At 47.8% G+C, this 25180-nt stretch overlaps 1 protein-coding gene across 1 annotated transcript; it reads left to right on the top strand.

Annotated features, from left to right (window-relative positions):
• LOC119459073 (hypermethylated in cancer 1 protein) lies at window positions 1-25180 on the top strand. Its single transcript, XM_037720909.1, has 3 exons — window positions 1-112; window positions 3915-4217; window positions 24714-25180. The coding sequence occupies exons 1-3, from the start codon at window positions 1-3 to the stop codon at window positions 25178-25180; spliced, it is 882 nt and encodes a 293-aa protein (XP_037576837.1).

The following is a 25180-nucleotide window of genomic DNA, read 5'->3' as shown; positions in this document are numbered from 1 at the left end:
ATGGATCGCCTCAAGACCAAGCGGTCGGCTCGACGAGCACAGAATATGAAGATTCTGCAGGAAGCTCAGTTGCTGCTTACAGAACCAACCGTGGACAAGCCCAAGCTTTCAGGTATGTTTGACCGTCTGTCTGCTAGCAACAACGAGTTCTCGAAACTTAATGATGCACTCGAAGAGCACATTGCCGACGACGAGCTCGAAAGAAAATACGTAACTGCTGCAGAATATAACGATCAAGCTATCAGCATGCTTGCCGAGATTCGCTGCAAGATCGACGTTTTGGGACGTGTGGATAGTACAGCGAAGACTGCTTCTCAGAATCCAAGCCCGACATTTCCTGACGCTATGCCCAGAATTGGCCCAAGGCTACTGAATCTTGATATGCCAACATTTAAAGGCGACATTCACAAATGGGCAGCTTTCTGGGAGCAGTTCGAGCAGACTGTTCATCTCAACAACGCTATATCGACAAGGACGAAGTTTTTCTATTTACGGCGTTATCTTGTCGGGGAAGCAGGCAGCCGCCATTGTCGGTTTACCGACTTCTGAAGCTTGCTACATGGATGCCGTAGCACTTTTCAAAGAACGTTTTGGCGATCGTAAAAGGATAGTGCAGCATCACCTCACAGCGCTTCGCCATCTACCTCGTGTAAAGTCCGGAAGCGACGTACGCGGCCTCAGGTAGCTGTATGATGCCACGGAACTAAATATCCGCTGTCTGACTGCACTAAACGTACCCACTGTCAGTTTCTCTGCAATGCTGATTGATATTTTCCAGAAGGCATTGTCATACGAGATCTTTCTTACATATACGCAAGGAAAGCGGAGTCAGACTTTACGAGAACATGGGTCTGATACGAACGTCTCGGAGTCAGCACTAGCAGCTGTAACATCGGAAGCAGAGTTAACGAGCTGCTCATGTTCACAGGTGTTGAGGTTGAAAGCCGAGAGCAGTGCAACACATCGTCACAACGATCTGTCGATGACCGTGCTGCGAGAACTCGAGGCTGCAGCACCGCTTCCATACTGCACAGCGCTTTATACAGATGGAACTAGTGTTTCCTCTGTCGATCAAATAAGCACGGTACACGCGCCTGCGACGCCAACGTATCGCTTGTTTCCAAAAAAGAGAAGCTAGCTGAGGATAACCGCTGTTATCGATGTACATCACGAGGTCACCAGGCACGGTTCTGCCATGTAAAACTCACGTGCTCAGCTTGTAACGAAAGACACGCCTCGATTATGTGTGACCCTAACTACAGAAAGAAAGACACTACAGCTTAAACTTCGCGAACGGCGGTGGCTTCGGGTAGCACAGCAGGTATAGTCTCGTCGCAATCAGTAATTATTTGCGATAGAGATTCCGCAAATGCTTGCGCAAAGACGGACAACAAGTGTACCTGAAGACTTTTCGCGCTTTTGTCGTTAAAAATAACAGGTCCAGATAAATCAGAGGGATTCTGGAGGTAGGCAGTCAGAGATCATTCATCACAGAAGATCTCGCTGTAAAACCGCAACTGCAGATAATGGGAGAAACCCGAATAGCATTCAGCACGTTCGGCAATGCATTCGCAGGTTCTGCTGAAATACGCAAAGTTGTTGAAGTACCACTGTGTAGTTAACATTGTTCCAACATCCATATTGTTCAAGCAATTATAGTTACCATTATCTGTCACGACATTGCTGCGCCGACAGCTGATAACAACTTCATTCAGAAGCTGTGACGTGAAGGCAACTTTCTTGCTGACGACAAGAATTGTCTTGAAGCGGAGACTGAGAACGGCCTCAACTTGTTAATTGAAGCTGACCATATTTGGAAAATCTTGACGGGAGAAGTTGTCAAGAGCAAAGAAGTTCAAGGATTGGTCACAATCAACACGGCACTCGGTTGGACACTGCAAGGGCTGAGTCGCCAAAAAGCCTTTCTTGACTGCGACGCTAACGGTATGGTCGGCGTTCTGCGAGTGGACACGATTAAAGACAACGAAACAGCGCTACCTTGGAAAGAAGATCAGAAAAAGCTACTTGCAAGCAACCATGATACCGCGCTCACACGTATAAAAAACTGGTTAAGAGGACATCAACGAAGAAAGGATTTTTGGAGCGATACGACACAGTCACTTGGCAATACCTGGAGCTAGGGCACGCTGAAGTGGTACTTAAGGATGTTCCCATTGATCGGGCCATCTTTTATATGCCACATCGGGAAGATATACGAGAGGAATCGCTGACCAACAATCTTGGGGTTGTGTTTGACGAATCGTCACACGCTCTAGGCTTCCCATCCCTCAACGACTGCCTCAATAAAGGGTTCAACCTCAACCAAGAGCTTCTACAAGTACGGCGCTCATCGTGCGATTCGACGCATTTTCACTGCGTCATGTGTGCAGACTAAACGAGCACACTGAGCTGCATCCGGGGTGACTACGAGAAGTTGGGTAAGCTTGTAAAGCATTGAGTGAAGGAAATCGCCGAAGTTGCTGACCCACTGCTATGGCGCTACTGCCCAGGAGAAGACAACCCATCACATTTACTCACTAGGGGCGTATCGGTAAAGATGCTATCTTCTTCTTACTGGAGTTTTACGTGCCAAAACCAGTTCTGATTATGAGGCACGCTATCTACATGTCGCAGCTGGTGGAGTGGACCTGAATGGTTATCTCAGCCATGATCAACCTGGCCTGCAGAATCAGACGTGAGCACACAGATAAACGAAAAGCCAGAGTGTGACACGCAACATGTACTACTTGAAACACCGAGAATAGTGGACACCCTGATTGACTTAAGGAAGTTTGGCAACCTACGGAAGCTTCTTCGCGTCACCGCCTGGGTATTTCGATTTGTGGACCGATGTCGTCGTGTTCAAACGTCGCCCGGTGTAACTATTTCGACAGAGGAGCTAAACAAGGCTGAAATGTTCTGGATCTGCCGTGTCCAGCTCGAAGTATTCACGAATGATATTGAACACCTACGGCTTAGAGACACTGTCAATAAACACTCCGTACTGCGCGATCTCCACCCTTGCCTTGATCACAGCGGGCAGCTTCGACTTGGTGGCCGACTTGAAAGAATGAACGCTACGTATGACAAAAAGCACCCAGTTATTCTACCGCAAAGGCATCCCTTCACGGCCTTAGTTATTACTGAGGCTCACTGTAGAGCTTTACATGGCGGAGTGGCAAGCACTATAGTGCATATTCGACGGCGTTACTGGGTTATACGTGCTCGACAAGAGGTTAAACGGATCATCAATACTTGCTTTCTCTGCAAAAAATACAACGTCAAGCCTGTAAAGGTGCAATATGCACCAATGACTGAAAAAAAACGCTTCTCACATCACGGCCTTTTGAAGTTGTGGGATTAGACTTTGCAGGCCCACTATATATAAAGCAACATGAGACTGATGAAGTTAGTTACAAGACTTATATTCTGGAGTTCACGTGTGCGACCACGAGAGCTGTCACCTTGAATTGATGAGTGGAATCTCTACATGCTCCATTTTGCTAGCGTTCCATAGGTTTTTGGCTCGTAGAGGAGTGCCAGCAACACTGTACTCCGATAATGCTCTCGCATTTAAGAGAGCATCGCGAGACCTATCGGACATTTCGAACAGCATGAAGAGCTCTCCATTTGCATCTTTTCTCCTGACGCATCACATAGAATGGAAATTTATTATGCCAGGTGCGCCTTGGTGGGCGGCTGGTGGGAGAGACTTGTTCGGTCGGTCAAGCCATTTTTATGCGAAGTGCTGGAAAAGAGCAAACTCAACAGCAAAGAAACTGAGACCGTACTTCTGGAGGTAGAAGCGGTTATCAATTCAAGACCCCTAACCTATACGTATAGGGACCCTAGAGAGCCTTCTCCACTATGTCCTGCTCATATTTTGGTCGGGAGCTCATTTCTTGCCTCTCCAGAACGAACCAACAGTGACGACGAAGCTCGAAGTGCTCAGGATACGCGACGTGACCTCAGCAAGTTGCGATACCGCCAGAAGCTCGTGGACCACCTGTGGATCCGATGGAAGAAAGAGTACCTCCTCCAGCTGCGGGCACTTCACCTCTGCCCATCGCATCCTAGTAGCAGTCTACAAGTGGATGATGTAGTACTCATCGAGAAGCCTAACATGTCTAGAGGTCTTTGGCCACTGGGTCGAGTCGTGGACGTCTTACCTGGTCAAGATGGAATAATCCGAGCCTGCCGTGTGAAAGCTGAAGATGGCAAGTTTATAAGAAGGCCAGTGCAGAAATTGTACAAGCTTGAAGTGGACAACGCTACTGGGGGGTGGCAGTATGTAGAAAAAGAGGAATAAACGCGCGCAGGCGGGCACTGCGAAGAAGAAGAAGCTGGAACGATGTGAAGCTCTCTGTCTGCTTTCTTCGCGTATCATTAGTTTTTATACATGGTGTATATATAAAAATGCATGTTTTCCCTGAGTGATCAAATATCATAAAAAATCATGTACTGGGGTAAATCGCTGCTTTATACTAGATCGTCCCTTGGAGAAGCCGTGTTGAAATGGAGATAAAATTTTAATGTTAGACAAGAAATACCTTATATAACTAGCTGTGACATCTTCCATAAGTTTTAAGCAAGCAGAAGTAATGTACATTGGCCTGTAATTTGTTATGTTAAGGTTATGCTCTTTCTTAAGAATCGGCGTAACGCGCGCTGTCTTCCAATCTTCAGGAACTTCACTAGTGTATAAAAAGGTTTTAAAATATTAGCCAAGTATTCTGATATCTCTGGAGCAAAACGTTTTAAGAACGCATTAGGGATACCAACTGTACCCGCTCTTTTTGTCTTTCAATTTACGAAACACAGACAGCACGCCCTCACTTGCTATCTCTGGTATGGCTGACATGGAAATTTCCTTGAGTGTGTAATAGCTGTCATTAGGGGCAATAACACTATGAAAGTATATACTAAATGCAAGAGCTGTATCGGCTGCATTGTCACTTCGCATTATCGCTTGGGTCATAGGGTCTTTCCTCCACCCCATTCGCATCTCACCAGAGAACAAGAAATTACGCTCAGACTGCTACCGACAGGGGTTCATCCCTGTCCAGCTAGCGTTTCGGTATATATGAATATATCTCCTGATTTCCTGGAGTGTGGGCGTGTGTGTACATATGAACGCATGATGTGGGACTGCTTCCACATACCCAAGGAACTCAAGGTAAAAATCATCTCAAGACAAGGCTTTTATTCCACCATCAAAAGCACGGATCGTCACGGTTAGCATCGGGCAATCCAAGGGGCCTATGATGCCGCGGGCAGGTAGTTCCTGCCTGTCTCAACGTTGGAGCAGCCCGCAGGGTGGTCGGGATAAAACCCGGCTCTGCTCCCTTGCTCTTCAATAAAGTTATATATATATATATTGATTTATCAGCTTCAATTACTATAAGCGGATAATTCATTGTAATTTTTCGAACAGATTCCTTTGACTGTTCGAGATAACGCCAAAATTTGGACGCCTTTATTCTAAGAAAGTCAGGAAGTGAAGAATTCAAATGACGATCCTTGGCATATTGCAGTTTACTTGCCAGATCATTTTTCAATTCTATGAACGTTTTCTTGCTTTTGCACCCCGCTTTTTGCATGTTCTCTGAAGCTGTGGCCAAAACTTGATGTCGTACACCCAGTCACCGTCTACGATATCTGCCGAAACAGAGGTCTGCTAAGCCGCAACGGCGTTATACACATCCCTTGTAAGCACGGAGGCAGTTGAGGCAAGCAATGAACCCGTTAACACGTCATCAAACATGGCAGCGCCCACGGGATCGCCACGAAAAGGGTCAATAGACGCTGTTGTTCTCGCCAACATGACGTAGCGTGTGTCCGACTATCCTACGTCGGACTACATCCGCGCCTTAATTAAGGGGGCTTGAAACTTGACAATGAAGCACGGATGACATGAGACATTGTTTGACGGTCTGGAAGGTTGCTTCAGAGTCGTCCGACCACGCGAACGACGCGCTCGAAGTCAGACGTTTGTGTAGAGGAGCGGCGATGGTGGTGAAGTCACGGATAAAGCAGCGGAAGTAGGACGCTAGTCCTACAAAGCTGCGGAGTTGTTTGAGTGTGGTTGGTGGCGGAAATTGCTGTACTGCAGCGATTTTGTCGCGATCAGGTTGGATGCCATGCTTACTGACGATGTGGCCCAATACTTACAAGCTTCGGCTTGCAAAGCGACACTTTTTAGTATTCATTTGGAGACTAGCTTTTGCTAGACACGTGAGAACTAGGTGTAGGCGTTGTAGGTGCTGGCAGAAACTCGACGAAAAGATCACCATGTCGTCCAAGTAACAAAGGCAGGTCTTCCATTTTAAGCCACGGACTACTGTATCATACGTTCAAACGTAGCTGGTGCATTGCACCGTCCAAGCATCACGCTAAACTCGAAAACGTCACCAGGTGTAGCAAACGCAGTCTTTTCTTTATCCAGCTGATGTATCGGAATCTGCCAATATCCGGAGCGCAAGTTGAGGCTCGAAAAATACTTGGCACCTAGTAAGGTATCCAAAGCGTCGTCGATACGAGGCATTGGATAAACATACTTACGGGTTGTGAATGTAGCAATTTAACTCAGGTGCCCTGTCTCGCTCGAAGGTGGCGTAGCCTCGCCTTTCATCTGGCTGACGCCCGGGAACGTAGGAATGAAACTTACGTGCCGTGTCTCACTCAAAGGTAGCGTAGCCCCGCCTTTCATCTTGCTGAAGCCGACGTCAGTAGCGGGAAATGAGGCCGCGAATACCGCAGTAGAAGGAAACAGGGCGCCACGACCGCCACGGAGAGTAGTACGCTCGTACTTATGTGTAGGACTATTCGCTGCCAGCGAATCTAGGTGGTCGCGGTAAGCTTCTGCAGGTAGAGACTGAACGGTCGAGGTAGGCCGGGAGGGCGGACAAAATGGTCCAGTAGGCTTGTCAATTTCGGTGTTTGTCTTCGACCCCAGTTCGTCCTTGTTGGTGTCACGCAAGCCAGAAGGAGCGGGTGAACAGTTGCAAGCCTCGCAAGGTGCACAAAGATGTCCGTGAAGTTCCTGCCTGATTGATGCGAGCAAGTATCAGCGCTCGCAACTCAGCAAGGCCCTTGAGACGAGTGTCGCAAGAGGCGCGTGGCACGTGAATGTACTGGAGCGTGTCAAGACATTGGCATGCTGTGATAATATGGTCACGTACGAGTTTGTGCCGCTGTGGACAAAATGACGTTGGGACGTGAAGAGGAGGTTCAGGTGCCTCGGAGATCGGTAGGTGGTGTTACCCTGGCCACTGAACTACAACCTTGTAACTGTATATATTGTAAATACATATACGTTCTCCCCGTAAAACTTTGGTGGAGGTGCTGGATACGAGAGGCTAGCTCTTGCTTGGCCTCCATTTTACGTTCCACAGGTTTTCCGAAAAGATCGCATAGCTTTTCATTGCAGGAGTCCCAGCTTGTAATGCCGACTTCTTGCGTCTGGAACCATACATTCGCGGTTCCTCCCAAGTAAAAGATCACGTTGGCCAGCAAAAGTGTGGCAACCCACTTGTTGTGCTTACAGATGCGCTCATACGACGTCAGCCAGTCTTCCACATTGACCTTGCCAGTGCCGATGAAGATTCCCGGGTGACGTAGCTGGGTTAACCCAGCTACGCCTCCCGGGAATCTTCCTCAACTACTTCCGCTAGTGTCTGAGTGGCGGAGGCAGCGTCAGTAGCCATAACAGCGGAACTGATGTGGCGCCCGCTGCGAAGACCCAGGGCCGGCTTGGGGCGATAACACCCGGCACTTCCACCAAAATGTTACTTGGTCCCTTGGTTGACACTGCTGGCGTCCAGCTTGATCCTCACAAAGCTAATGCCGTTGGTTAGTTTCCACTTCCCCGTTCTTCTACCGATGTCCGCAGTTTCCTAGGGCTGTGTTCCTATTTTCGACAATTTATCCAGAACTTTGCCGAAATCGCTCGTCCTCTCACAGACCTCTTAAAAACGACACCAGTTTCCGTTGGGGACCCGACCACGCTGAAACATTTTCAACGCTCATCAGTCGCCTTATCAATCCACCCGTGTTGGGTCATTTTGATCCAAATGCCTACACAGAAGTTCGCACTGACGCAAGCGGCTATGGCAATGGCTCAATCTTGCCCCAACAACAGCGGGACACCAATCGCGTGATCGCGTATGCTAGCCGTCTTCTTTGCGCACCAGAGCGAAACTACTAAATAAAAGAACTTGAATACTTCGCCCTCATTATTCGGTCCATTGATAAGTTCCGCCCTTACCTGTTTGGTCGACATTTCGCCGTCGTAACAGATCATCATGCCTTATGTTGGCTATCCTCAATCAGAGACCCGACAGGCCGTCTTGGGAGCTGGGCTTTACGCCTGCAAGAGTACACATTTTCCGTGTCCTACAAATATGGGCTGCTACATAAGGACGCCGACTGTTCTCCCGCTACCCTGTCGACCCAAACAATGGCACCGAAACCGATACAGCTATCTGCGTTTTGTCGATCTCCGACTTCTCACGCATCGCCGACGAGCAGCGTCGTGACAATTATTCGCAATCCATCATCGAACGCCTTACCTCGGAGCAACAGGACGTTTCTCTCCGTATGTTTGTTCTACAGGACGGGACCTTATACTGGCGCAATATGAATCCACATGGTGCTGAACTGCTTCTCGTCGTTGACCAGCATCTGCACACGACAGTCCTTTCACAGTTAGACGATGTGCCCACTGCTGGTCATTTGGGTGTCTTCCGTACGTACGACCGTGTGCGCAGATGATTTTTGTGGCGTGGGATATATAGCTCTTTTCGAAGCTACGTCGCTGCCTACGAATTTTGCCAACACCGCACGAAGCCACCATTGTCTCCCGCTGGGTACCTTAAGCATATAGATATCCCCAGTGAGGCATGTTTTCGCGTCGGCCTGAACCTCCTTGGCCCATTTGCAACCTCATACTCGGGCAACAAGTGGGTGGCCGTTGCGACGGACTATACCACGCGTTATGCCATAAATCGGACCCTCCCTATACTAGCTGCGCAACTTATGTGGCGGATTTTCTCCTTCATGAAATAATCCTACATGATGGTGCCCCATATGAGCTACTCACTGATAGAGGCTGCTTTTTTTCTAAGGTTGACGAAGACCTTCTTCGCTCTTGCTCAACGTGCCTCAAGTTCACGACGGCTTACCACCCACAGATAAACGGACTTACCGAGCGTCTCAACCGTACACTCACGGACATGCTCTCCATGTACGTGTCTGATGATCACCGGGATTGGGACTGCACCTTAACCTTCGTGACGTTTGCATACAATTCGTCGTGTCACGATATTACTGGTTATTACCCGTTCTATCTAATATATGGCCGTGACCCCCTCCTGCCTTTTGACTCACTGCTCCCTTCTGATGCCAACACTACCACGTTCTATGCTCACGACACCATTCGTGCGGGCACAGCACGTCGCATTGCCCGTCACCGTCATCTGGCCTCTCAGACTATCCAAAAGCACCGTTACGACAGTCGTCGTCGGGAAGCTCATTTCAGTCCTGGGTCCTTTGTCCTGCTTTGGTTACCTTCCCGTCGCGTCGGCCTTTCGAAAAACTGCTGCCGCTATACGGAGGGGTCATACCAAGTTATTCGCCAAGTCACCAACCTCACGTATGAGATATCACCTGCGACTTCGAAGTCCACCAGGAACTCATATCGTGCACGTTTCGCGACTAAAGCCCTATAGCTCGCACACTGATTCGACACCCTAAGAAGCATCGAGACGATGCTTCTTCCGCCGGGGGTTATTCTAACGTGCGAGTTTGTGCCGCTGTCGACAAAATGACGTTGGGAGGTGAAGAGGAGGGTTGAAGTGTCTCGGAGATCAGTAGATGGTGTTACTATGGCCACTGAGCCAAAACCTTGTAGCTGCATATATGGTAAATACATAAATTTTCTTCCCGTAACAATATCACGAACGTTGTTCGGGCTCTGAATGACGAGAGCACTGAAGTGGACTGTGTCGATGCCCTTCAGTATGTGGCGTACGCAGTCAGCTTCCGCGATGTCACCCTGTGCGCGGCAGCAGAGGGCGATGACGTCCTCAATGTAGGATGTATAGGACTCGTCCGGTTCTTGTATGCGCGTTGACAGCTCCTGTTTCGCGACTTCGGAGGGTCCGGAGGACATGCCGAATATCTGGCGAAATTGCTGGGTGAATGATGGCCAGTCCGAAAAGTCACTTTCGTGATTAAAGAACCACGTCTGCGCAACTTCATTGAGGTAAAAAGCGACATACCGTAGTTTGTGCGTGTCGTCCCAATGGTATACTCACTTGCTCTGTTGTGGTGCTCGAGCCAATCTTCCACGTCGTCACCGCGGAGGCCTGGATATACGGGAGGGTCTCGCTGTTTGGTGTTCACGGTCCAGGTAGGCCCAGCTGGCTGAGCAGAGGTGGTAGTAGCAATGGTCGACTGGTGGTTTTCTGCCATCATCGTGTTTGGCGAGAGCAACCAATGACCGGAACGGAGCTCCAGGAGAATCGAGGTAGTAAGAGGACGCGGGAATCGAAGCACACTCTACCACTTGTGAGACGTATACTTATGCGATGCCTTTATTTCCGAGCAGCCGCCCGAGACAGAGTCAAAGCCCCATGCGAGCCAAAATATGATGAGCCGTATGTACCAATGAGGACTACGATATGCACAAATAGCGCTCACAATATATTTATACGAGCGTATATTAGCTAATCTACGCTTATAAACACAAGGTCATTTCACCCTTAGGTGAAAAAACTAATTCGTGATAAAGGTGGGGGCCCCAGCCGACACGTTGAAATAAACTTTTATTTTTCAACGTATATTTGTTGAAATACTGATACAGTTGCCAGACACGCGTTTGTTTCACCTATATACATATATTGTAAAGGTGAGAAGCACAAAAGAGGCCGACGCTGTAGATGTAGAGCCTTGGTGTTAGTGGCACATACACACTCTGGGGGATTGGCCAAGAACCGGGTAGTTCAATATAACAATGAGAAAGGAGATTTAAAAAATAATTCAAACGTAAATTTGGAAATATATGCGCATATGAGAATGAATAGGTAGGATATATCACATGACTTGAATAGAATAAAGGAGTAAATGAAGACAAAAAAAGAAATAATTAGCTAGTCATCATATTTGTAAATATATTTCGGAACCCTAAGCCCTGATTTTATCATCTAAATCTTTCTCACCCTGGAATGTAATCCTGGATGGCATCGACAACCTTCCTGTCACTGTTCCCAATGGTAGAGGCCCTCAATGATAGTAAATTTTGAACGTTTAATTCTAATCTAAGAAGGCTTAATGGTGTTGCTAAGGTTCTTTTTCGCAATTCAGAATATCTTTGACAGACAATGAGAAAATGATGTAATTTTTCATGTTGCCCACAATAGGGACAGTTCGGTGAGGAAGCCACACCAGCTTTGTGTAGGAAAAAAATAAAAAAATGGAATTCTGCAGCGTGGTCTAGTGATTGGGACTTCAAATGATCGCGTTTGACAGAGTTTGCTATTCCAATAACGCGACAAGTGCTGAAAATCTGAGGAGTTTGTTAAAGAAGGGGCGTCAAATTCACGCAGCGTCATTTTCTCTGAAATCTAGCCTCTATGATGAAAGCTGAAAGCAGTGGGATTTGAATTGCCGGGCCATTCAGGGACGCTTTCGCCAACGAATCTGCCGTTTCGTTTCGAAATAGGCCCTTATGGCCTGGTACCCACACCAATCTAATCAAAGCTAAGTAAGGGGGCACAAACGATCTGAAAGCTCGCAAAACCTGGGAATTATCTAAAGCTGTAAAGGAGGAGCACAGAGATAAAGAATCCGTCACGACCACTGTGGAACGTGTAGATGTATTGAGTTTACGGAGGGCTAGAAGAACAGCTAAAAATTTCGCTAGAAAGATAGGTACGAAGTCTGGTAGGCGGAGAGAGAACGACCAATCAAGAATAGGAGAAACTATTCAAATTCCGCACTTTCCTTCATTTTGGGAAGCGTCCGTGGCAATAACTTTCTCGATCGCAACGTGCAAAAAGTAATCATTTAATATTGAGCTTAGCATGCGGTAAGATAATGCCTTTGCATTTTTAGGGAAAATATCATCATACTGAACAACCGGACTCACCTCACGAATTTGGATGTTTAATTGATCTAGGAGAGTTTGAATAAAAATAATTTGTGGTGTGTGGAATCGTGGCCAGTACAAGCCGAAAAACAAGTCCGGCTGGCAGATAAAAACTGTTTGTGAATGCCTTATAGGGGATTCATATAGTCTTAAATATGACTGTACAGCTAATAATCGAAACCTCGTAATAAGAGATGGCATCCCACCTTCCAGATGTAAAACTTCATTTGCTACAAATTTAGGTAGCCCTAAACATTGTCGCAAGGCCTGCCTCTCCAGAAGGACAAGGGGGCGAAGTTTATATGCAGGAGCTCCAGAGTACAGTAAACAACCAAATTCCAATACCGGTGGAACAAACATGCGGTATATTGTTAAAAGCGTTGCTCTTCGCATTCCTGATCGACTATTGCTCAGCCTACGCAGCAAGCCAACCGCACGAACAGCTTTTGTTGCAATATAGTCAATGTGTGCCTTCCAAGAAAGCGAACCATCATATATCACGCCAAGATACTTGACCGTCTCTACTTGTGGGATAATATTTAGATGATATGAGAGAAATATATATATATATATATATATATATATATATATATATATATATATATTGTAATGAAGAAGAGTAACCTGTGCCTCAGCAGCATCGCCACCGGCATCAGCTCGTGGTTGCTGTCCTTGGCCGAACGCTTGTGACTGCTACCCGTTCGCCTGCATCCGTTGCTATTAAACCTCTTAGCAAGTGGTGGAGGTGCTGGGTTTCGACCACCCTGGAACTGCGGAGTCGCACTCTACCCCCCATCATGCCCGAGGACGCAAGCGGCACTCCTCCAACCCCTCCACCGGCGCCGCCCACCCTGGTTTGTGCCGGCGCCTTGCGTCTGCGAGATCCCCCTATCTCCTCCAGCACGTGATCCGACGCCAGTCACTGCACCTCTCACGTACGCAGAAGCAGTTGCCCGACCTCGCCCACAAACGCTCTCGCCGCCCGCTATGCATCGACCACCGACCTTTTCGCCGCATCCTATGCCGTTACCGGATCGACAGCATTTTCCGACTTCTCAGCCACGAGTCGGAGCTTACCCCCAACAATGGCGCACCTTCGATGACCGTCCAATATGTTTTGCTTGTGGTGGTGCTGGTCATGTGGCGCGCCATTGCCGTCGTCGCATGCTTCCTTTCCCGAACATCTGGCGAGCGCCACCGTTCCCCGCTCAATTTTCATCGTCGCCTTCCAGCCTTCCTACCTCTTCATTTTGTCCTGATCGCTCACCCGCGCCTACCCGCCGCTCACCATCTCCACGTCGTCGCTCGCTTTCTCCGATGCGTCGCCGTGCCGGACCCACCGAGCAGGAAAACTGAAGGCCGCAGTTCCCGAGGCACGAACTGCGTCTACGTCGAAATGCTCAAGTCCTCGTCCCTCTCCAGCCAACGTAATTGAAGTGTATGTCGAAGGAGTCGCCGTCCTGGCACTTGTCGATACAGGAGCCGCAGTATCTGTAATTTCCGCCAAACTCTGTCGCATACTAAAAAAAGTTCTGACGCCTTTATCCGACCTCTCCCTTTCAACCGCGACCGCTGAAAACATTACGCCTCTCGCTGCATGTACTGCTCGAGTCTTCATTCAAGGAGTTCTGTATACCGTCGAATTCGTCGTCCTGCCCTCGTGTTCCCATGACATTATATTAGGCTGGGACTTCCTTGCAAATAATAACGCCGTTATTGACTGTTGCCACGCCGAACTTGAACTTTCTGCGCTTCACGATTTTGAGACAATCAACGACCACCCTTCTAGTGATAAACTGTTTGTGTCCGAAGACAATGCCGTTCCTCCGTGCTCTTCCCTGCTTGTCCCTGTGTCGTGCGCCGCTATTTCTGAGGGCACTGTTCTCTTTACGCCCTCTAAAGTGTTCCTTCGCCGCAAATGCTCTCCGCTGCCCTTTGCTCTCCTTACTCTTCGCAGTGGCGCCACGAAGATGCTCGTCGACAATCCCACGGCGTGCCCTTTACCTTTATTTCATGGCGAATGCCTAGGCCTTGTTCAGCCGGTCGACACCTTTTGCATCTTTGACGCTCCTGCGGCTTCTACTCCTACAGACCTTAGCGCACTTTCTTGTGACCCTGCGGTTGATCAGTCCCTGCGCGACGCTTTCAACCGCTCCATCGACGATGAAACGTCATCTTCACAAAGAAGCCAGCTGCTCGCTCTGCTTCAGAAGTTCCGCGCCTCTTTTGACAGCCCTGCTTCCGGTTTGGGTCGCACATCAACCGTTTTTCACCAGATAGATACCGGCAGTCATGCACCTCTGCGGCAACGCCCTTATCGGGTATCCGCCTCGGAGCGCCGTGTAATTGATGACCAGGTTGATGACATGCTCAAGCGCGGGGTTGTACAGCCTTCGAACAGTCCCTGGGCGTCACCGGTCGTTCTTGTTAAGAAAAAGGATGGCTCTATTCGGTTCTGCGTCGACTACCGACGCCTGAACAAGATAACGCGCAAGGACGTTTACCCGTTACCGCGCATCGACGACGCCCTCGACTGTTTGCAGGGAGCGGAGTTCTTTTCTTCGCTGGATTTACGTTCCGGATACTGGCAAGTCCCTATGGCACCATCTGATCAGCATAAAACAGCATTTGTGACGCCTGACGGATTATATGAATTTACCGTGATGGTTTCCGGCCTGTGTAACGCTCAAGCTACTTTTGAGAGGATGATGGACAATATTTTGCGCGGCCTCAAATGGAACACATGTCTCTGCTACCTGGACGACGTCGTTGTCTTTTCCGCTGATTTCCATGCACATCTCAGCCGTCTGGAGCACGTTCTGAAATGTCTCACTGACGCGGGACTTCAACTCAACTTAAAAAAATGTCGTTTTGGTGCCCGAAAGCTCACCATTCTTGGCCATGTTGTCTCGCGAGACGGCATTCTTCCGGACCCAGCCAAGCTCCGCGCCGTCGCTGACTTTCCAAAACCGAAGAAGTTAAAGGAGCTTCGAAGTTTCGTTTGTTTATGCTCGTATTTCCGACGTTTCATTCGAAATTTCGCACCCATAATTGCACCCCTGACAGACCTTCTAAGCGGCGACAACGAACTTTCAGCTTGGTCGCCCGCCTGCGATGACGCCTTCACGAAATTACGCCGCCTGCTAACCTCGCCACCTATCCTCCGCCACTTCGACCCTGCCGCCCCCACCGAGGTCCACACCGATGCCAGCGGCGTAGGACTCGGTGCCGTACTCGCGCAACGGAAGGCGGGGTTCGATGAATATGTCGTCGCTTACGCGAGCCGAACTCTGACAAAAGCCGAGGCTAATTACTCGGTTACAGAGAAAGAGTGTTTAGCCATTATTTGGGCCCTTGGGAAATTCCGCCCTTATTTGTATGGTCACACTTTCGACGTCATCACTGACCACCACGCCCTTTGTTGGCTGTCCACCCTCAAGGACCCCTCTGGCCGACTTGCTCGCTGGGCCCTTAAGCTACAGGAGTACGACATCCGCGTTCTTTACCGTTCTGGCCGCAAACACACGGACGCTGACGCCCTTTCTCGCTCACCGGTCGCAGCTGACAACGCTTGCCTATCCGCCCTTGAGCCCGCACTTGCATCACATGCACTGCACAACATGCCGTCGGAGCAGCGCAAGGATCCCTGGATCAGTGCTCTCATCACCATCCTTTCTGATCCATCCACCTCTTCACCATCTCGCGCTCTTCGCCGCCAGGCTACCCACTTCTGCATTCGCGATGGCCTTCTTTATCGTCGTAATTACCTTTCTGACGGACGCAAGTGGCTTCTTGTGATACCCCGACATCTCCGTGACCTTATCTGCGACGCTTTCCACGCCGACCCACAGTGCGCGCATGCCGGCCTCTTCAAGACTTACGCTCGACTACGCCTCCGATTTTATTGGCGCGGCATGTATAACTACGTGCGAAAGTTCGTTCGCTCCTGTACTCAGTGCCAACGCCGAAAATTACCTCCCGGACAAGTCTACCCGTCACAACCCCTTCCCTGCCCTAGTCGTCCCTTTGATCGTGTTGGTATTGACATATACGGACCGCTACCATCCACTCCAGCAGGGAACCGCTGGATTATTGTTGCCGTGGATCACTTGACCCGTTATGCTGAAACCGCCGCTCTGCCGACTGCCACCGCCCGCGACGTTGCATCGTTTCTGTTACACCATTTCGTTCTGCGCCACGGTGCCCCTCGCGAACTTCTGAGCGATAGAGGCCGAGCCTTTCTTGCCGATGCTTTGAAGGCACTACTCGACGAATGCCGAATCATTCACCGCACAAGTACAGCGTACCATCCGCAAACTAACGGCATGACAGAACGCTTCAACCGTACTCTTGGTGATATGCTATCAATGTACGTCGCCTCTGATCATTCAAATTGGGACCAAGTTCTCCCTTTCGTCACGTATGCGTACAATACTGCGGCCCAAGCAACTACTGGATTTTCCCCGTACTTTCTCCTATATGGCCGAGAACCATCTAATACGTTCGATACAATTCTTTCATATAAACCTGATGCGTCCGAAAGTACTCCGCTGTCTGAAGCTGCTCGACATGCTGAGGAATGCCGCCAGCTTGCCCGCTCTTTTTCCACCGAGGACCAGTGGCAGCAGCAATCCCGTCAACCAGCCGACCGTTCTGCACCTACATTTTCCCCTGGCTCTCTGGTCTGGCTTCGGGTACCCGCTACCACACCCGGCCACTCTGCAAAACTTGTCGCGAAATACCTCGGACCCTACCGCGTTCTGGAGCAAACGTCATCCGTCAATTACCTCGTGGAGCCCCTCAAGCCACCGACAGACCTGCGCAATCGCGGCCGCGAACTTGTCCACGTCTGTCGCATTAAGCCGTACTACGACCCACTAGTAGTGTCTTCACCTTAAGCCGCCAGGATGGCGCCTTTTTCGGCGGAGGGCGATTGTAATGAAGAAGAGTGACCTGTGCCTCAGCAGCATCGCCACCGGCATGAGCTCGTGGTTGCTGTCCTTGGCCGAACGCTTGTGACTGCTACCCGTTCGCCTGCATCCGTTGCTATTAAACCTCTTAGCACTATAACCATTAAGCCACGAATGCATGTATGCTTTTCTTGTGCCAAAACGAACTAGTTCTTTCAGATGGTCGTCACATGTTGATTATGATAATGACTTTCATACTGTGGGCACATACCCTCAACTCCCCGGGGAATTGGCAAAGAAGCGGGCAGTACATATCGTGTCATCAGCCAGCTTCTATGAGATAATTGCTGCATGTTGATGATACTGCTTACCATACTATGGTACATACCCTCAAAGGTGTAATGGCCAAGAAGGGTGCCTGCATGTTGATTATGATGATGATGATTTCCATACTATAGTGCATACTTGCAATGGGCGGTTGGCCAGGAAATGTGTTCGCATGTTGATGAGGATGATTTCAGTACCAGGACACATACCCAAGAAGCAGGCGCTGCAGCAGCACATGCCCACAGGGGGAGATTGGCCAAGAAGTGAGCAGTATATAGTGTGACCATGTCAACTGTCTCTGTGAGATGATCACTGCGTGTTAATGATTAGGATTTTCATCCTATGACATATACCCACAATGAAGGATTGGTCCATGTGTTGATTTTGTGAGAGTGTTTACGAGCTCTGCCAGCAACGCATCGTATGTCGAGCATACACATTGCCCGACTCTATATCAGGCTTGCAGGTTGCGGCCAGCCTTGGCGATTAACAGTCGCTGCTTGCCAAGATCGAGGATGTTGTTCTGGAAGAGGTCGTCTGGCTGTTTTCTTTACTACCTCTTATGCGAGCGTAGTGTTTGCCTCCAAACCTTCAGCACGTGATCCAAACCCAGGTTTCGGAGGCCATTCCACCTGTTCACCAAGAACCTCCCGTTACATTGCCACTTTCTTACACTGTTGTCACTGCTCGGCCAATGCCACAGTCTCTTCCCTATGCTTAACCTGTGCTGCCACTCCATTCCTTGCCACCACCCATGAGTACAGCCCTGCTTCTTGTTGCTAGACATTTGGCCCTGTTTTTCTTCTGCCAAGACTTGTGGCGGATGCCGGATAACGGGCTGATTTGTTTCACCTGTGGTTTTTCTGGACACATTTCCTGCCACCGATGATGAATTAGCTTCCCACTGATGATGAATGACGAACTTCAAAGTGAATATTTGTTTTCATTTCTTTCACTACTGTGAGACTCTTCCGCCAAATCTGGCCCCAAGTTTTCTGTACTTTTATTCATCTGCTGTTCTAGCTTGGTTTAGGGCTTTCCTTCAATATCTGTGTTTAGGTACATGTCTGGCTGGTTGACATACTCTTCCAAAGAGTAGCACGGTCAAAGTAAATGTTTACAATGAGGCCCTGGGCAAGATTTGTTTTATGTGACGTAGTTCGGTTAGGAAAACAGAGCAGTACAGATGGAGGAGCATTATTCGTAAATGGGAGAAAAACAGAAAGGACATGCTGTAGGAACTTTGAAACACCGTATTCTTGATTTATGTATACTTGTTTATTAGAAAATTTAGTTAGCTGCACATTATGTATTTGTGTATTTCCATCCCATATGTAACACTCCCATTTAGGTGCTTTAGAAATGAAAGTGACAATATTTATGGAGCAGTGGGGCATGGTGTGTTTATGAACAAAGACAACAATTAGGCGAGAAGAGCGTGCTGCAATATGATGAAGACAGGACGTTCTGTGGGTTGTTCATCTACAGTGTAGGGATACAAGTAGGAGTACAGTAGACTTCCGTTAATTCGACTACAGTTAATTTGTTTTTTCGATTAGTTCGATTTTTCAATTAATTCAATCCCGACCGAAGGTCCTGGCTTGTGCCGATGCAGTTCTATGGGCCTGAACTATCATTATTTCGATACTACAATTGGCCTTCATCAGATAATTTGATCAGTATCGTCAGTCCCGTCAGAGTTGAATTAACCCAAGCCAACTGCATTAATGGAGTACATAAATCCAAAATATTGCATGTTTCAAAGTTGTTGTATTTGAGAACCACTTGTGCGTATCTTTTCATGCTATGGTGTGCCGGCAAGAACTTGTACTAAATTTAAATCTAAGTACACGGGTGTTTTCGCATTTCGATGGGGGCGAAATGCGAAAACACCCGTGTACTTAGATTTAGGTGCACGTTAAAGAACCCCAGGTGGTCCAAATTTCCAGAGTCCCCCACTACGGCGTGCCTCATAATCAGATCGTGGTTTTGGCACGTAAAACCCCATAATTTAATTTTTAACTTGTACAAGCCCATTACATACTGTGTTTTCTAAGCAAATATGGTTTACATTAAACTTCAATCAAATTGCTTGCAATATTGCTGAATTCACTAACCACAAGCAAAAGCTTTGTATTACAGCCTTCCGTACGTACAGGAGCCAGCCAGTGCCACAGGTTTGTTCACTGGCAGTAATGCTCAAATTTTGATGGCTGCAGAACATGGAAACACGCTTGCACTGAGATCTCCGTACAGCCGCTGTCACACTTAACCCAAGCAACAAAAATATGCCTATAGTGGCTTAATTTCAATACCGTATTCACTCACTCACTGATGTAGAGTGTGGGGTGCAGTCATTACGCAGGGTATAATTTTAAAGAAAAAATTCAGGGTATTGAGAATTGAATTTGTCCTAGTAATTTTAGTAAGAAAAAAGAAACTCGGCACTAATGCAATGGTAAACACGGTGGTAATGCAGTTCCACTCAACGGGAAAGCTGGGGAAGTGCAGAGCAGTCATTCGCCAGTGTTTCCCTTGTGTTTTCCTTGTGTTTATCTTGTTTTATCCTGTGTTTATCTTGTGTTTAGCAATCCATCATCCATTTTCACACCTGTGCTAAGGTACAACTGATGGGAAACCGCCACGCACATGGAGCCAAAGCCATTGCTGATGATGATAGAAGTGATTTTAACAAATTTCTATTAATTAATGCACTTAATGCTTGAATATTCCTGTCTTTTGAATTATTCTGAATCATATTAGTTTATTTTGAACCAGTTTTGATCAATTCTGCACTTGTTTTGACCCTGTTTTGAGCACTTGTTTTTGAGCGTGACCATGCGACAGACGCCGATGCCGACAGCCTGGGCCCCTAAAGTGCTTCATTTCCATAAAGTGCTAAAGTGCTCACATTCTTCAAGTGAAAGCAGGAAGAGAATGACGTCGGAGAAGCTTGCCTTGCATAGGCTGACTGCCTGACGTCATGCTTCCTCTTGTATTCTTTCTTTCCTCTGTGCAAACAAAGCAGTGTAGTTTGGGGCGCAAAAATTGTGAGAGAGGGTGAAAAAAATCATTTTTAATGACAGAAGATGTGGGTGGGTGAGAACGTTATGCCAGTGTAGTCATTATGCGTTTAAGTATGATAAATACATTCTGTAAGGAGCGCACATTGAACACTTTGGAAGGAAGGCACATTAAGCTAGCAACATGCAGAGCAAGTGCTAAGCACCCTCTGCACAAGAAGCAAGAAAAGTGCTTAAAGTGTCGTTGCATTAAGAATAGTGGGGACTGTACACTTTAAGCGACCCTGAGCAATTAAAACTTACCAAGGGCCCTCCACTATGGTGTCTTCCCCATCTCATCTATAAGCCTTCGGATGATTGAAACCTTTCATTTGTTGTTATGTGTTCACATGCCCCTGCCAACTTCTTTCGCACTTTTGCAGGACAAGCAATGGAACAAACATGAAGTATACGTCTAAGTATACGGTGCCAAGACACATTTTATTTTGCCTCACTATCTATCTTATTAAAGTAAACCAAATATGTCATTGCCCTTGTTTCAACAAGGTCATTGTGTTTGTACAGTGTAGACCGCTTATAACGTAAGTCGCTGGAGTCGTGAATATCTGCACTATCTGCCCTGCACGTATGCAAAACATGTAGACCAAGCAGCCGCACGTATCCGAGAATCGAAGCGTGTGAGTGGGAGTTTTGCATCCGTTTAAATTTATGAACGTTGAAAGGTTAATGTCCAAGTACCCACGATCTTCGCATGAAGCAGACGAAGTAATAACTTTTTCTTTAATGTCGCAGTTTTGCCTGAAAGGCGAAGCATTCATTGCGATAGCAAATTAGTACAGAGCTGTACGGAGTAGGGATAGTAGTTTTATCGACTGCATAAACTTGACACATTCACTCACTAACTGAATTAACACGCGTGGTGTCAACGCGCACAAGCAAACATGAATAGACTCGACCACAGTCAACCACTGTCAAAACGCGGGCATGCGGAAGTGCGGCCACCGCAGCGAGCGATGGTTCGTGCGGTCTATAGCTTCAATGTAAACTGAGCGGCGTAAGCACAGCGCATACAAAGGTCGGAGCCTTGTGGAGATCGCTTTCAAGATACGGTGCACGCGACAACATCGACAGCAGCCACAGGCGCGAACGCATTTGTTGGCAGAGTAGAAGCCGCCCCCCCGCCCCTCGATCCCTCCCGTGCTGCCTTTTCGCTTTGCTCCTTTCGCGTGGGAGATTGCGTTGCCAGTTCCCCTTGCACCCGGTTGCAAGATACGCATTTGGTTCCGTAGCACAGCGTTGCCCCCCCCTCCCTCCCTCCCATACCCCCACGGCCTTTCGCGCGATGGAAGTCGCGTTTGCTCTCTGCTGTGCGTTCGCTCTCCGTGATGGCGCGCGTCCCCCGCGCGCTTTCACTCGCACATACGGCGCGCGGTGACAATTTTATCGCCCTTGGACTCATGCTCCACGTCTCGTGCTCCTCCTCTGCATCGCCCTCGTTGATCTCCTCTCCGATCGGTGGGCGCACCTCGTTGTAAAGCGTGCTCGCTACCGCCCTTGTCAGTGAGATTTTCCCGTAGAAGCCGCATTATAAACGGTATTTCGTCTCACGCACCTGCACTGTAAGCGGTATGCTTATACATGGAGTTTTATGGGAGGGTAAATGGGGAGTCATAAAAGGCCGCATTGTAACCAGTTCTGCACTATAAACGGTTACGTTATAAGTGGTCTATACTGTATTTACCTTCAAATAAGCCAAATGCATGTTCCTCCGACATGCCGTTTCTTTCTGACACATGGTAATGTCTGCCGCATCGTTTGCCTATCTGTATAAGCAATTGTTCATGTTGTAATGTTGCCATGTGAACACATTCTGTGGTTGTCGGTGTGATGCTTCTATGGCAAGCCAAAGCATGATCATCTTTGGTGATCACCAAGGAAATATATACATTGCATGCTTTTGCATATTGCAATACTGCCACAGCAACTAACACACAGCATGATCATCCTTGGTTTAACGCTTCCATGGCAACTCATTTCTCGATGATGTTTCGTCTAGTGCAGCTATGGCAACTAAAACAGAGTGTAGTTATCTTTGGGGTTATGCTGCCATAGAAAATAACATTGCATGAGTATGCTTGGTGTAGTGGCAACTAATGGACTGCATGATAGTCCTTGGTGTAGTGATCTGATGGAAATGACACATCCATGTGCTTATGCATAAAGTAGTTGCTGCCGTGGCAACTGACACAAAATGTGGTTTTCTTTGGGGTACAATGCTGCCATGGGCAGCTAACATTGTGCGAGTATCCTTGGTGTAGTGGCAGCGAGTGGGCTGCATGATAGTCCTTGGTCTAGTGGTGGGATGGAAACGATGCATCCATGTGCTTGTGCATAGGGCGTAGTTGCTGCTATAGCAACTGACACACTGCGTGATCATTCTTGCTTTAGTGCTGCTGGGGGAAGCAACACGTTAAGTTATCATTCTTGGTGTCGCTTCGATGCCATCTAAAGCACTGCATGATTGTTCTTGGTGTAGTGCTGCAATGGCAACTAACACATTGCACAATAGTCTTTGGCATGGATTCCATGGAATGCGATAGTCCTCGGTGTAGCACAGCCGTGGAAATTAATATATTGCATTCTATGAATGTAGAGTTGCCTTGGAATTTTGCACACTAAACGATCGTCCATGATATAATGCTGTCATGGCAAGTAGTAAATTAGTGCAAATTAATGGCTGATTGCCCTCTAACAGTGAACATTTCTTGTGTTTATGGAGACTGTAATGTTCACAAATGGATATAGTTGCACATATCACATGTATGCCATGTTTGTGAACATGGACATGGGTTCCATTGGCTTTGTGTTTGTGTGTGGTATTAATTCTCCTACTTTTCTTTGCAGAGCTGGTTGCTACATTTTGGTGCAATATGAAGCTTTGCCTGTGAAGAGCTACCAGATTGCATGAAAAAAAAAAATTATTTTCTGCCTTATTGATGTTCATTTGTGACTTGTGTGCCAGCTGTTTTTATTAGAATTTTGTTTGTTGTTTGAGAGCATTGCCTGTATGAAAATTAAATGTACTTCATTATATCTGATAAGTCATTATATCCACAATGGAACAGAGCACGAAACAACAACTGGTTATCCAGTTGTTAGTTTGTTCTCTGGTGTGTGCTTTGTCCCATTTGAATGTTATTCTTGTACAAAAAGTGCAATTATCTAATACAATATGTTGCTATTGTTTTAATGTGGGTAAGTCTGGGTTCTTCCAAGAAAATTTTTGAGAAGTGCCTGTCTGACTGGAATGAGGGGGTGGGGGTACTCAGGCACATAATCCTTTTTCTTTGTATTTTCGCGATGTTTCTGAATGGTCAAGAATATTGCATTTTGGACGCATAATGAAAGAAACACGAGCCAGCGACTCTGGACACATAACGAAAGAAACAAGAGCCACCAACTCGGCTACCGTGATTGCCAAATTTCGCAGGGATAAAGAAATGTACAGCTCGTCGCTGTGAAAATGTGCGTGAAATGCACGCTGGCGATAGAAATTCAAGTCAACCAATAGGAGCGGAATTAAGAAGCATGTAAGATTGGGCTTGTTTTTAAACATGCTTTAAAGTTCAATTCACAGCACGAGGACACCAGAGTTCTCTCTTCTGTCCCTTCTGGTGTCCTTGCTCTGTTAACCGAACTTTAAAGCAATAGAAGCACTTTCCATGCAAATGCAGCAGCATTATCTAACCGCGATGCCAGCTTTCCCACTTTTTGCTTCTTTCATTTTCTTTTAGTTTTGCATGGCAAACTTCGGTGCTGCAGCTATCTGAAGCTCCGAACTCTCCTCTTTACTACGAGGGTAAAATGGCGGCATTGTGTCGAGCGAATGCCACACAATCTGTGGTGAGACGGCACATTCCGAATCCCTATTTTCTACATGATTTTCATCAGGAGCACACTAGAAAAGAGCGATTTTCTCAGATTATATTTCAGATTTCTTTTTAATAGTTTCCCATGTGATAAAGGGACACCTGGGAAATGCCAAAAAGAAAAAAGGGAGTCAGTATTGTTGACCAAATTGACGATTTTAATTGCCGAGTTTCCCCCTGAAAGGGATTGTTGGTAAACCGGAACATTGGACTACATTTCCTCGCCACCCACTGTGAGGAGAATCCTGGGGTCATTACATACTTGGCTCTTTAATCAACCTCCACAGTGGTCTTTCTTTATGTTGTATCACTCTTTCCTAGCACAACGCATTCACAGTGTTCCTTTCCTCTCTCCCCGCATGCCTCAACAAAGCAGAGTCCCACAGCAACAGCTTCGAAGCGTGGGCCACCACAAGTGCTGCCGAAAGCCAAGCCGTAGACAGTGGCGGGTCCTTGGAAGGTGACGGGGCCGACGTCTTGACGTGCAGCGATTGTGGCTTCACGAGTTACGACGAAGCTGCGTTTGTGGAGCACCGACAAGCGGTCCACGAGTTCCGTATCGTTGATCCGGTGGCGGTTTACCAGTGCCAGTACTGCCCGTCCAAGTTTTTGCACCATGACCGCCTGCTGTGCCACCTACAGAGGCACACCAGCACGGGTTCCTTTCGCTGCTTCCTGTGTGCAAAGAAATTCTCGCGCGAGCAGCACCTGGTGCGCCACGTCATGACGTTGCACAGCAGGGTCGAGAGCTTCCCCTGCCACGTCTGCCCGAGCAAGTTTTCCCGCAAGGACAACCTTGTTGCGCACATGCGGAAGCACCAGACCGACCTTTCCAAGCAATGA

This window comes from Dermacentor silvarum, chromosome 7, assembly GCF_013339745.2.
Source record: "Dermacentor silvarum isolate Dsil-2018 chromosome 7, BIME_Dsil_1.4, whole genome shotgun sequence".
NCBI classification, from domain to species: domain Eukaryota; kingdom Metazoa; phylum Arthropoda; class Arachnida; order Ixodida; family Ixodidae; genus Dermacentor; species Dermacentor silvarum.
This window is presented reverse-complemented; position numbering and strand designations above follow the sequence as displayed.